The 14,472-nt window shown below is 37.2% G+C and overlaps 1 protein-coding gene across 3 annotated transcripts in view; it reads left to right on the top strand.

The window, feature by feature from the left end:
- Window positions 1–14,472, top strand: part of MYOM1 (myomesin 1) — a 151,900-nt gene that overhangs the window by 42,838 nt on the left and 94,590 nt on the right. For all 3 annotated transcript variants that reach the window (XM_047696346.1, XM_047696348.1, XM_047696345.1), the window contains 3 exons: window positions 6,909–7,049; window positions 10,332–10,671; window positions 11,338–11,495. In XM_047696346.1, the coding sequence (XP_047552302.1) occupies window positions 6,909–7,049; window positions 10,332–10,671; window positions 11,338–11,495 (639 nt within the window). The remainder of the gene's footprint in view (window positions 1–6,908; window positions 7,050–10,331; window positions 10,672–11,337; window positions 11,496–14,472) is intronic.

Here is a 14,472-nt window from a genome sequence, read left to right as displayed (position 1 = left end):
TGATTTGAGAGAGAGAGAGCATGCGCACATGAGTGGGGGAGGGACAGAGAAAAGGAATTTTAGGCAGACTCCCTGCTGGGTGTGGAGCCCAATGTGGGGCTCAGTCTCACAACCCTGAGATCATGACCTGAGCCACAATCAAGAGTTGGACACGTAGCTGACTGAGCCACCGAGGCACCCTCCCGTTTTGTAATTTCTATGTCTTTGTTAATATTCTCTCTTTTTTTGACTCATTGTCATAATAATTCCCTTTAATTCTTTAAACATGGTTTCCTTTTTTAGTCTTTGAATATATTTATAATTACTGTTTTGAAGTCTTTGTTAAATCCAACATCAGGGTGCACCTGGAGACAGTTTTTACTTACTGATTTTTTTCTGTTGGTGTGGATTACATTTTCCCATTTCTTGGCATGTCCCATAATTTTTGTTGTTGCTAAAAATTGGACATGTTAGATAATATATTGTAGCAATTCTGGATTCTGAATTTTCCCTTAAATGAGTTGTCATTGTGTTTTGTTTTAATAACTTGTCTAAATGAACTTACAGAATCTATTTACTGTGTGTGTATAAACTGTGTGACTACTGATGTCTCTACTCAGTTTCTTTTTAAAATTATTATTCTCATTTTTAAGCCTGAATTTATAGGGATCACTTTGTGTTTGCATGGATTAATGACCAGTCAATAAATGATGAGATATTGTGCTTAAACAAAAGCTTTCACTCTCTGGCAGTAGATCTGTATGTTTTTTGGGGAGGACATTTAAAGTTCAGGTAACTTTTAAATATATACATTCCGGCTTTGCTTACTTCTAGACTCTCTTGTCTGTCCTCTGCACCTGAACACAGGACTAGTCAGCCAGTGATGTGTGAATAACTTGCGTCATCTTGTTTTTTCTGTGCAGGCACATGAAGACTTTTGAAGGCTTCCCATGGTAGTCTTATTTCACAGATCTTCCTATTAAATTTCCGGCTGATCTGCCAGTCTGGACTTTTTTTTTTTTTTTTAAGATTTTTTAAAATTTATTTGACAGACAGATCACAAGTAGGCAGAGAGGCAGGCAGAGAGAAAGGAGGAAGAGGCAGGCTCCCTGCTGAGCAGAGAGCCCAATGCAGGACTCGATCCCAGGACCCTGGGATCATGACCTGAGCCGAAGGCAGAGGCTTTAACCACTTAGCCACCCAGGCGCCCCCAGTCTGGACTTTTCCCAACTGTGATTGGAACCTGAGGCTAACTAAGTCACTGGTCTTCCCTTGTTTGTTTACCATTTAGATTGCTAGTGTTTCTCACAGTGCTGCTGGATGTGGAGTTTTATCATGTTCTGCTCCAAATCAAGTCAGCCCCCTCTGGCAGTGAACACTGAGAGTCATGCCTTTTTCTGCTTTGAAAAAATACCTTATAAACTGACCTGGGGGAGGAGGTGGAGGGGAAAAGTCTAGGCAGAATGCCACAGAGATTTCCATTGTTCATACCTAAAGTTCAGCGACTTTTTAATGAAAACTACTTCTTGGTGTAATGTATGCCTTTGGTTGATTTTCAGAGCCCTGAATGGGTTGGTTTTGACACCTGTATCCAGTTTTATCATTCGCATTTGGGGAGAGTAATTGCTGAAGTACTCACTTCATCATACTATAAGTCCCATCTCTATATTGGTCATTTTAAATAACTCCTCGGCCGATTCTGGTATGAAGCCAAGGTTGAGAATCTCTGGATTAGGGTATAATGACAGGAGGATGAATGATTTCACTTCATTCAATAAACATTTATTGAACACCACCGGGCACTGGATACAGTGCAGATACAAAGATAACTGAAACTATCAGTATCTATGAGTGGTCATAGGCAGTGAGAAGGATAGAGAAAGCAATAATGCACTATAACCTGAGCATATAGGGATGGGTGATGCTGGGTTTGAGAGCACTGTCAGCAAAAGGCAATGCCTATAGCCCATCATTCTTCTGAAACATGCCAGTAGGTTATCACATTTCAGAAAGTAATATAGCCAATAAGCAGATCCCTACTTAATATTAGTATGAATAAAGTTACCCATCCTGGGGAAGTAGGACAATTTTCCCCAAATTATATGATAATTACAAACATAACTTTGAGGAACCACCACTTTATTTCATGCAAATTTTAATGAGTTTTTTAATGCTATATTTTCAACTGAACTGTGATGATTTTATAACCTGTGAATAAATTCAGAAATAATGAATCACCATGGGAGTCATTACAGGCAGTGTGATTTGGTATTATAGTCTCCAAAGTGGGGTGTCCACAAAGGCAAACCATGGAAAGATAGGAAGAAATATTAGCACTACTATTTTTTTTTAAAAAGTCAAATTTGGTCTTTAGAATGTTTCTATTGACTGAATGTTTTATAAAGTGTGACTATTTATATAGCAGTATATGCATAGACCATATAAATAAACATATATAGGTGGCATGCCCCCAGTATTTTTGGATTAGGAATACTTAGTCACAAAAGTCAGAGACCACTAGTATAGTGGTAAGAACATGGACCTAGATGGGTGCTAGTCCCTGCTTCAGCTACCTTGCTTGCTGTGTGACCATGGGCAAGTTACAGAGCCACACTTATGTCTCCCAAATCTTTAAAATGAGGAGCTCATTATAAATATTCTTGAGATCACTTCCAGTTCCAGTTTTTAACTAGTTTTGTTCCTTATTTTCCTGTCAAATATAATTATGAAGTTGAAAGAACAGAAGGTTATCTTTTGTTGTTGTTGTTCAGTATTTGAATTGGGTAAAGGTATAAGCCTATTTCTGAGTTTCTGGAATATTTCCAGAGAGAGCTCTCTCAACTTCAGCTACATCCATTTTCTATGGTGCTGCTGGTTGTAGATGTGACGATGCCATACACACGATGATGTTTCTTTAAATTCCGTTAAATTTAGGCATAAATTTAGGCAGAGGACATACCCCAAATAGTAGCAGGACACAAAAATTTGTACTTAGACGCAGTTACAGATGTGCAAGTGCATGTATGCACATACAAATCAATGTTTAACTATTGCTTAATTTAATCGCCCTCATAAACCAAAATTCAGAAAACTTCAAGAAAGCTTCAAGATTTAAGCTCAGGGGTGCCTGGGTGGCTCAGCGGGTTGAGCCTCTGCCTTCAGCTCAGGTCATGATCCCAGAGTCCTGGGATCGAGTCCCACATCGGGCTCTCTGCTCAGCAGGGAGCCTGCTTCCCCTCCCCTCTCTGTCTCTCTGCCTACTTGTGATCTCTCTCTCTGTCAAATAAATAAATAAATAAAATATTAAAAAAAAAAGATTTAAGCTCAGTACATAAAGAGCATTAATTATAGTTTTAATAGTTCAAAGACCCAAATAGATCCATGCACATCAAGTTTAGTGTCTACTCAGTAACTGACTTTAAGATGGAGGATTATTTTTAAAATTTAGATATAATTAAAAATCCAAGAGGTTAACAAAACTTTATTTCATCTTTTAAAAAAATTATTTAGGTTAGATATATATATATATATATATATATATATATATATATATATATATATATTTATTTTTCAGGTTAGTTTACATATAGTGTATTATCAGTTTCAGGGCTAGAATTTAGTGATTCATCAGTTGCATGTTACACCCAGTGCTCATTTTATCAAGTGTCCTCCTTAATGCCCATCACACAATTACCCCATCTTCCCTCCCCCCTCCCCTCCAGCAACACTCAGTTTGTTTCCTAGAGTTAAGAGTCTCTTATGATTTGTCTCCCTCTCTGTTTTTATCTTATTTTATTTTTCCTTCCCTTCCCCTATGTTCATCTGTTTTGTTTCTTAAATTCTGCATATGCGTGAAATCCTATGGTATTTGTCTTTCTCTGACTGGCTTATTTCGCTTCTTATTTCACCTTTTGATTTAAATTCAAAAAGGATTAAATTTTACGTATTCTTCTTAAAATATTCTCTTCTAAAAACAATATTCAACTTTAGAGTTCGATAGAGTAAGATGTTAGACTTCAGTGTTCTTGGATCATAACAAAATAGACTGTTGATGACTTTTTCTTCAAATAATTAGTTACACTGATTGTTATATAGTTCCTTAAAACTCGATGTTTCTCTGACTTAGTTTTGTTTGCTATCTTCAGTAAGTGAGTTATTTTTAAATAGACTGTTGGCATAGTATTTTAACCTCTAATCCCTTATATCCTCCCCCCCCCACCCTTTTTTTAAGGTTTGCCCATTTATTTCAGAAAGAGAAAGGGCAAGAGCTGGAGAGGCAGAGGGAGAGAGAGAGAGAATCCCAAGCAGACTCCGTGCTGAGCTTGCACAGAGCTCAGAGCTCAATGCAGGTCTGATCTCACAACCATGAGATCATGACCTGAGTTGAAACCAAGAGTTGGCCACGTAACAGACTGTGCCACCCAGGCTCCCTGGACTGTTTTTTTTTTTTTTTTTAAATTAGTGTTCAAAAGCTTGAAGAAACTTTAAAGAACATAACAAGGATTTTTTTTTTCTAAATGCTTTGGATTTTCTAAATAATACTATATAATATAAAACATCATAATGCTTTTTGTGAAGTTTTTTGTCCCAAATAACATGAAATGGAAACTGATGATAAGACCATGAATCGTTACCATAAAGTTCAATATTAAAAACCAGCTGCTGCGATTTACCTGTGAGGATGGAATAATCACCTTCTGGAACACTCTATGTAATAAGTGCACCATTTTAAAGATTCATCTTAAAGGGAAAGTGACAGAAAAAAAGAACAACAACACAACAAAAAGAATGACAAGTCATAGCTGTTGCAGTGTGAATAAATGTTGAAAATATGAGCTCATGAGAATGATTATAGACACTAGAATGAAAGTAAAAAAAAAGAGCAAAAACAGAAAAGTGAGAGCAAAACGAAAAAAATGCCAATATCCTATAAATGGAAAAAAGGAAACTCCTAAACTCCAAAATTAATTTTATTTTGCATGGTAATGAGTTAAAGAGGGGAAGGAAAATACCACTTTAAACTTAGACCTGTATTAGCACAGCCTGTACTTTGTGATCTTCTGGGGGTATAGAATGCAGTCATTTTGCTGCTGCCTGGAACAGGCAGGCAGGAACAAATTTCACTCAGCCTTCCAGTTGGTAACCAATCCTCAAGCTTGAATTCAAGGTTCTACCTTTAATTTTAATGCTGACGTAGACTAGGACCTAGATATTCACCCTACGGAAGGAACTAGTTAGTGGGAGAGGAAGAAGTCGGCCACTCTCTTTGGGGGACGAAAGGCAGTAGCCCATCCTATAACACCAGGCCCAGAGCCACTGCACCTCCCTGTGCTTTCTAGAAGCCCTACAGTTCTGTGCTACTTGTTTAGCAGAGGATATATTCACTTGCATTATTATGTGTTCCTTTTGCACTATGTATGTGTTTGGCCTGTCTTCTGATTTTGATTTAGGTCATCTCTTTGCTTTTCCTAATGCTTCTTAAAGGTTGAGAAATGATCAGGTTTGGATAATTTGGAAGGTTTTTCTGTTTCAGCTGGGCAGCTTGCTCTTCCCATGCCACATCACACACAAACTTTACTTTCTTCCCACATTTTCTTTAGACAAGGGGACTTCTTAATACTGTTTTATTTTAGGATCATTTCAAATTACAAGGATAGTAGAGAGTTCTGGTAGAGTTCTGTATTGTGAACATCTTTCATTACTATGTAGACCAGGAACTTTTCACATGAGTCCATGGATTAATTAGAAAGAGTCCATGAGCTCCTGAAATTCATGCCCACTTGTATATATTTGAATGCAAATGCATTTCATTTTATTCAAGAACTACATAGATTAAGATTGATTGTACTTTTGGTTTTCTCAGTTCTTCCTCTAGGTACAGTCTCTGCTCTCGTGTTTCCTGCCGTGCTAATACTTTTTTGTTGTTGTTTATTTAGAACACTGTCTACCTCCAAATGCACATTTTCACAAATGTGCATGGGCAGATTTTTGTGTACAACAGAACTGACAAAAGTGTTCTTTATTACACCCCTGAAACTCTCTCAGTCAACACTATGTTTACACAAACTATATTAACTCTTGTTTGATAAACTCAATGTTTCTTCTAAGAGAGGAGTCTGTCTACACTACATAAAGGCCTCAGAGGTGAACCTAGGTTTCCTGCATCAAGATGGTTTGGTGGAGAAGGGAGAAGGACTCCCTGTCCAGAACATTTTATATTTTATCAGTCCCCTGAAAAGATTTGGATAAAACCATTTTTATAGACTTACTAAATTTCCTGAACTTTGAACATTAACTTAACAGCAAAAGGGTATTTGGAACTATTACAAAAACACTGCTATTCTTCCTTGAAACTTTTGAGGAGGGCGATGGACAAAGCCACGAAATTATCATAGACCTATTTTTCTCTTGTGTCTGTATAGAGTGCATTGTATGAGGTCTTTCTCACTCCACTTTAGTTCTAAAGATAAAAGATACGATAACATTAGAAATCTAGGATTCTGTGAAAACTCCCCCAAGTTGAAACTACCTAATAAGCATTTTTTAATATTTTCTTTAAGAAAATACTTTTTATTTTCTTATAAATTATTTTCTTATTATTTATATTATATTTTATTATTTATTTTCTTATAAATTATTTTCTTATTATTTGTATTATATTATTATTTATTATTATTATAAATTATTTTCTTAATATTTATGAGAGAGAGAGAGAGAGTGATAGAGGGAACACAAGCGGGAGAGTGGGAGACGGAGAAGCAGGCTCCCCACTGAGCAGGGAACCTGATATGGGGCTTGATCCCAGGACCCTGGGATCATGACCTGAGCTAAAGGCAGATGCTTAATGACTGAACCACCCAGGTGCCCCATTTTTGAATATTTTCAATGCAATTTTTGGTTATTAGCTAATATTGGGGGTTTTGTTTCAGACTTACAGATTCCAGTCTCATGTTAGAAGATTATTCATCCAAGTTGAGCCCCCAAGCAAAGAGAGCCAAGAAGAGCCTTCTCTCCGGAGAAGAGAAGGAAAATCTGCCAAGTGACTATATGGTGCCCATTTTCTCAGGACGGTACGTATGCATTCTTTTCCTGGCTTTAAATATTAGAAAGTGAAGAATAATGTTGTCAGGTAGTCATAATAATTGCAGTTGACATTTATTGAGCACTTAACTGTGTCCTGATTGAGTAAAGTCTGAGGAACCTTGGAACTCTGCACTGAGGGAGACATGTTCATTGTGAAAATCTGCCATCATCTAGGATGGCTACATGACAAAAGAGAATGATCAGGAACTTAGTTCTAGTGATGTAACTGACAAATTAGAAGGAGAGCATTGGATGCTAGTGATTGGACACTACATATAGTCACTAGAGTAGAAAAGAAAGGTTCAGAACTATAAAATATTGGATGAACTTTAAAAAAAAAGGTCAGATGTTATATTAAGGCAGAGGGAACCACTGTGGTTGCCAGTGTGGTTTAATTATTATTCATTAGGAAGAAGAAAAATCTTAGATAACATAGACTAAGTACAAGAATGGCCTCATAATTTGAATGCCCGCCTATTTCCCTATATTTGTTTAATGTAAAAAAGATTACTATTTATCTTGGGGCAAACTTCAAACAGAGTAATCATGAAATCACAAGTCCATTAATGCCAAATTTCTGTGTTTATAAGGTAAATATGTGTATATGTGTGTGTGTGTTCTTTTTTAAAAAATATAAACTTTTTTTGAATGATTTTAATATCTAGGGGAAACATGAAACCTGCAGGAGACACCAAATTAAGATTTAATGGGAACCTTTGGAGCCTTTCCTGTTTATTTTCCTTTGAATGCTAAACTCTACACAGGGCTAAGGTGATACTCAAAATGAGGGCATCCTCTCAGGGCAAATGCCATCTCAGGAAATTCAGGAGGCAACGACCTGGTTGTCATTGTTGGTGACCTACTTCTGTTGCCATGTGTTGTTCTTCCCATTCTTCTCTGATAGTTCCTTTTGGAATTGTTTCAGAAACAAATGTCATAATTGCTCTGATTTCAGTTAGAAAGGTAAGGGGATAAATAATACGCTATTTTTAGCTTTTTCTTTGATATCTTTGATATCTCTGATTTTTTTTTAAAGATTTGTTTATTTATTTGACAGAGAGAGATCACAAGTAGGCAGAGAGGCAGGCAGAGAGAGAGGGGATGCAGGCTCCCCGCTGAGCAAAGAGCCAGATGTGGGGCTCAATCCCAGGACCCTGAGATCACGACCTGAGCTGAAGGCAGAGGCTTTAACCCACTGAGCCACCCAGGCGCCCCATCTCTGATTTTTTTTAAGTGAACTTTCCATTGAAATATGTGTATTTTGCTAAGTATGCTTCCCCATTCTTAGCCCCTTCACAGTTGGTTTAATATACACTGCCATTCTTTACAGGAGATGACTAGTCTAGAGGAATAAAATATTTTATTTTCTGCTTTGTTTTCCACTCTTTTTTTAAAAAAATATTTATTTTCTTAAACTTAAAAAAAAAGATTTTATTTATTTATTTATTTGACAGATAAAGATCACAAGTAGGCAGAGAGGCAGGCAGAGAGAGAGAGAGAGAGAGAGGAGGAAGCAGGCTCCCTGCTAAGCAGAGAGCCTGATGTGGGGCTCCATCCCAGGACCCTGGGATCATGACCTGAGCCGAAGGCAGAGGCTTAAACCCACTGAGCCACCCAGGCGCCCCTAAAAAAAGTATTTAAAAAGCATATTAAGTTAGCATTCTCCTACGTGGTATACGTCTCCATCTCTTTACCATATGAAATGAGGCTTCTCCCTTTCAGTAACTTCTTTCTTCTTCTTTATTTTATTTATTTATTTATTTATTTATTTATTTATTTATTTTTTAAAGATTTTATTTATTTATTTGACAGAGAGAAATCACAAGTAAGCAGAGAGGCAGGCAGAGAGAGAGGAGGAAGCAGGCTCCCTGCTGAGCAGAAAGCCCGATGTGGGGCTCGAACCCAGGACCTGGGATCATGACCTGAGCTGAAGGCAGCGGCTTAACCCACTGAGCCACCCAGGCGCCCCTTTTATTTTATTTTAAAAGATTTTATTTATTCATTTGACAGAGAGAGACACAGTGAGAGAGGGAAGACAAGTAGGGGGAGTGGGAGAGGGAGAAGCAGGCTTCCCGCTGAGCAGGGAGCCCGATGTGGGGATTGATCCCAGGACCTCAGGATCATGACCCAAGCCAAAGGCAGATGCCTAACGACTGAGCCACCCAGGTACCCCAGTAACTTCTTTCTTCTAAATGAAACCATTTTGTCTCCTCAAGGCCAGTCCCAAGAAATGATCATTTACAAAAGAAACTGTAATAAAATAAAATGCAAGGAAAAATTTATCCTCTTGGTTTTATTTCTGGTTCTCCTTTTTCCCTTTTTAAATATGGATCCACCTCCTATATTCTACTACTGTGTTAAAAAATAACACTTCATGGGACACCTGGGCGGCTCAGTGGGTTAATCCACTGCCTTCGGCTCAGGTCATGATCTCTAGGTCCTGGGATCAAGCCTCACATTGAGCCCTAGTCAGGCTATCTGCTGGGCGGGGAGCCTGCTTCCCCTTCTCTCTCTCTGCCTGCCTCTCTGCCTACTTGTGATCTCTTTCTCTCTGTCAAATAAATAAATAAAATCTTAAAAAAAAAATAACACTTCATAATGATGTTGACAGTATTAACAATCTAGGAAGAAGATGGGGAAACTTTGTTGAATACCAATTGTTTTCTGAGAATCTTACTAGCTGCTTTATACAGACTATCTTGGCTTAAGGATCTCATGTAAATTTAGAATTTGTTTATATATACAACAGTTCTGGGATTGCATTGTATCAGCTGAGTTAAGAATCCAGACCAAGCACATAGTCCCATATCAGGATCACAGGCACACAAACGATATCTCATTTTACAATATCATAAGTTAATCTTTTATTATAGAGTCAATCCTATTTAAATGCCCTAAAGAAACCAACGAAGTGACCTTCAATAAGTTATCTAATTTCTCTGAATTTTATTACCATCTGTCTAAAATAGAAATGATAAGAGCTTTCCTCATAAGGTTATTGTGGGTGTAAAATGAGATGATGTTTGTAAAAAAGCACTTGGCAACATCATGGCCACAGTAGGTATTATTATTGTTACCATTATGGATTAAGGTGATGATCACTTCTGTATATGAAGAGTTAGCTGCTGATTTACCAGGTTTTTCTTTGTCAGGTTTTCTTTGGGTACAGTACACAACGTCTAAGTTCTGATACTTTGAAATTAGTAAAAATTAGGCAATCTTATCAGTGCCCTCCACAGTATCCATGTTTTGCTCTTATTATATTTTAGCCAAGTGCATGTCAGTGGAATTACAGATACAGAAGAAGAAAGAATTAAAGAAGCTGCTGCTTATATAGCCCAGAGAAATCTTCTTGCTAGTGAAGAAGGAATCACGGCATCCAAACAGTCTGCTATATCCAAACAGTCTGCTGTCTCCACACAGTCCGCTGTCTCCAAACAGTCTGCTGTATCCAAACAGTCCTCAGTATCCAAACAGTCCTCAGTATCCAAACAGTCCTCAGTATCCAAACAGTCTACATCCACTCTTCACCAGGAAGAAGCTTTTGAGAAGAAGTCAAGGAAAGTAGCAATTCGAGAGAAGGCAGAACGCATGTCACTGACAAAAACAGTAAGAAAATACAATTTAATGTAATTTACAAATGCAGAGATGCATGGAACATTGTGTGTGTATGTACATACAGATTTATTTGTTTTGAATGAAGAAATATGTAATCTTACGGAGAAACAAAACTGGAGAAAGACAGCAAAATATATGTGTTAAAGAAAGACTTAGTAATTTTAAACTCCATGAAATTTTAGGTTCTACAGAAATTATGGTTCTAAAGAACTTTAAGAAGTCCACCTTAGGGGAAAGTAGAATATGTTGTTGAGGCTTAGAATGTTAAAAATTAAATGTATCTTTTTAAAAGGGGAAAAGAGGGGCACCTGAGTGGCACAGCTGGTTAAGCATCTGACTTGATTTCAGCTCAGGTTATGATCTCAGGGTCCTGGGATTTAGCCCTGGGGAGAGCTCTGAGTGGAGCCCAACATGGGGTTCCATGCTCAGCATAAAGTCTGCTTGTCCCTCTCCTTCCCCTTCTGCTCCTCCCCCTCGCTAAAATAAATAAATAAGTAAATAAGTAAATAAAATATTTTTTAAAAATGGGGAGAAGGAGAAGGCCTTTGGTCTAAATACAAAAGTAAGCCTCCAAGTGGAAAAATGATAACTTGGATTTTTGTTATTTTAGTAGCACAGGTTACTTTGATTTCATAATATTTTGATTTTTTTTTATAGTTAGAAGAAACTGAGGCATTTCATAGAAAGTTGAATGAAGATCATCTTCTCCATGCTCCCGACTTTGTCATTAAGCCTCGTTCCCACACTGTTTGGGAGAAAGAAAGTGTAAAATTACATTGCTCTGTATCCGGCTGGCCAGAACCTCGTGTCACATGGTATGTTATCTATATGAAAATTACTCACAGAATCTATTACACAAAACTAGTTTTACCTCCAGTGAAGATATTCAGCATTGTGAATATGCAAGAGTCAAAGAAAGTACCTCAAGTTTGTACAGATTTTTTAAATAGTGAGGAAAGGATACCAGGACAAATATTTTATGAATGAGAAGAAAGAACAGTCTCGTGTACATTATGATATATTATGATACTTCATAATCCTGCTAATCCTTTTATAAAAGGGGTCTTTATCTTGCATAAGGTATTAAAATGTAGCCAACATACTTATATACAAAGAAAATATATGGCTATGACTGCTATGGGCCATACAATTTAAATAAAAATTTTCTCCCATATACTATAGGAATTATTTTGTGATCAGAAACAATACTCTTTTAAAAAAATACTTAAAACCCAGAGGGCTTCATCTCTACTCCTCACATGTGCTGAGGTCTTAACATATTTCTAAAGCCAAATGAAAGAGGGAAACCAGATGGAAGATGTTACTCAATATGGGGTCTTAAGAAATTTTCTTTCCATAAAGAATAAGCACCAATCTTCTCTTTCCATCATATATCCTATTGCAGTTGTCAATGACTTCGTGATCCCTAAACTCCAAACTTTCCTGTTATTTATGTCATGAGTACCCGCCACAGACAGTGGAAGTATGAAAATGTTGGAGCCAACCTAAAGAGATGTTTTCTGTTTAATTCCCTGACACGGATATTTTGCGTGCTGTTTTTTTATCCTCAGGAGTGGTGGTAAATGCACCCCTATGTTGCAGTATAAATGCCACACGAATGTCATTGCCACCTGCAAAGGGCCTGACTCCTCCTTTCTTGTCCATTATCTCTTTTGGTTAGCCACCAGGCTAGGACTAATGGAGGTAACTGACAAAGAACATATTACAGTGAAAATGAAGTTTTTTAAAAAAAATCAATTTACAAGCGTTAAAGTAAAAAGGTATACTAATTTTTTTTTAAGTATAAAGGTATACTATACTAAGCTAGGAATCAATCAGTCTTGGCCTCACCTTTCTCTGCAACTATGGAGTTGCATATGTTGGCCCATGAAAAGGATAGTTCCTCTTAAGAAACTGATTACTTCCCACCTCATTAAAAAAATCTAAGCTTACCAACTGAAATGTGTGAAGAATAACAGATTTTCAGCTCTAAGAATTACTTGGTCAGTAAGATATTCCTCTTATGAATTAAACAAATAATTGGAGTCCTTAATCAAGTAGATATACTTATTACACAATATTCTTTTTTTTTCTCCTGCATTTTAGAAATTAGAGTTAAAGATGATTTTCAAAGGACACAAAGGAATTTCTGGGAAATAAATACTAATCTGTTAAGCACTTGCTTATTTTGCTAAACATATAGCTGCTAAAATACAATACAACCATGCCATGTACCACTGATGTTGTTACTGAGCTAGAGTGATGTGTTTTCACAAAGGAAGAGCTCAAACTCTGTCAGAGATTAAATTTCTGTATTATGTTGTGTTGGCTGGAAAAGAAGGGATTTAAAAACAAGCAAAAAATATAAAAACTCCTCACAAAAATATGAGATGACTAAATTGTCAACTCTTTGAATTCTAGTTAAATTGAAAAAATAGAAATACTGTCAATTTTCAGTTATTCTCATTAATGGAGCTGAGAATAGTATGATTGGCTCCCCAAATCTTTCATATCTGGCTTTGAAATACTTTTTTTTTTCTTAATATGGAACTTTATGTGCCAGGGGCTCATTTTAAACCAAAAAGAAGACATAGGCACAAGATTTGTCTCAGGAATTATTGGGAAGCGATTCATTTACTAGAACAAGTCTTCTCAAGTTCCTGCACATCCTTTAGTGCTTAGAGAAGACAACTCCATTCTTTATAAAATTCTCTCCATAGGGATAGATCAGAGCATTTCACAGAAAATCCAATTGCCTTGAAGTCAAGTATAAAGTAAATATGAAAACAAGAGAACCAGTGGGCCACTAAGAAAATAGTTAACATACTTCAGAGAGTAAGATTTGCCCCTGGATAAAGCTTAAATTTAGACAGTCATCTAGCAGATAACTGGAAATTAGCTATGGCAGTAAATAAGGTCAGATCCAGGTTTTGCAGGGTATGAAGCTCATAAAAGTGCGGGACAGTCTTTACAAAAAAGAATGTTAACAATATAAATTAGGCAATGAGACTTCAGGAGAACCTTGATAATGAGTGACCCTGAAGCTCCATTGGCCTCCAGGTAAACCCTCCCTGGAAGTAAACTGTGTGTAGGATTAGTGTACCTTCCTGGGTATGCTGCCTTTTAAAAAATAATCATTCAATGAAGCTCTAATTTACTTCGTAACACTGGTACAGAGTACCAGTCTTCAATAAGCATTCATCCCCTCAATGAGCAGGGGACCCACAACACAAGCACAAACCAAGGTTTCTGCATTTGTTCTGCCTCCCCTGTAGCTGCTGGTCCTTAGCCATGTTTTTCAAGGGCATGTGTGCCTGGGCCCTGGCTCCCTTAGAGCCCTTTCCAAAGAGGGTTAAGTTCCAAGTTTCCACTAAGCACCCACAGGACATGCAAGTCCCTGAGGTCTAACAAATGATACGAACAGGCAGCAGCTGTTCTTTGGCCAATCCCATGTACTGACCAAGTCCATCTAAATGGAACCTAGAGGTTACCCAGAAGCACTAATGACGGGAGCACATATTACTCATCAGGGCCAGGTGCAGAGAGGCCAAGGAGCACCGTCTGATTCCCAAGTCACTTGGAGAGCAGAAGGAAACCTGTTTATGTGTTGGGTCCAGTAGAGAAGTTAGTTACAAGATGCTTCTGCACCACCACAGTGAAGCTAGCCATCCTGAAGGAGGGCTTTGTCAACACAAAAGGAAACATATATATATATATATATATATATATATATATATATATATATATATAATAGATAATATATATATGTTTATTATATATTTTTCACCATAG

This window comes from Lutra lutra, chromosome 12 (assembly GCF_902655055.1).
Source record: "Lutra lutra chromosome 12, mLutLut1.2, whole genome shotgun sequence".
NCBI classification, from domain to species: domain Eukaryota; kingdom Metazoa; phylum Chordata; class Mammalia; order Carnivora; family Mustelidae; genus Lutra; species Lutra lutra.
This window is presented reverse-complemented; position numbering and strand designations above follow the sequence as displayed.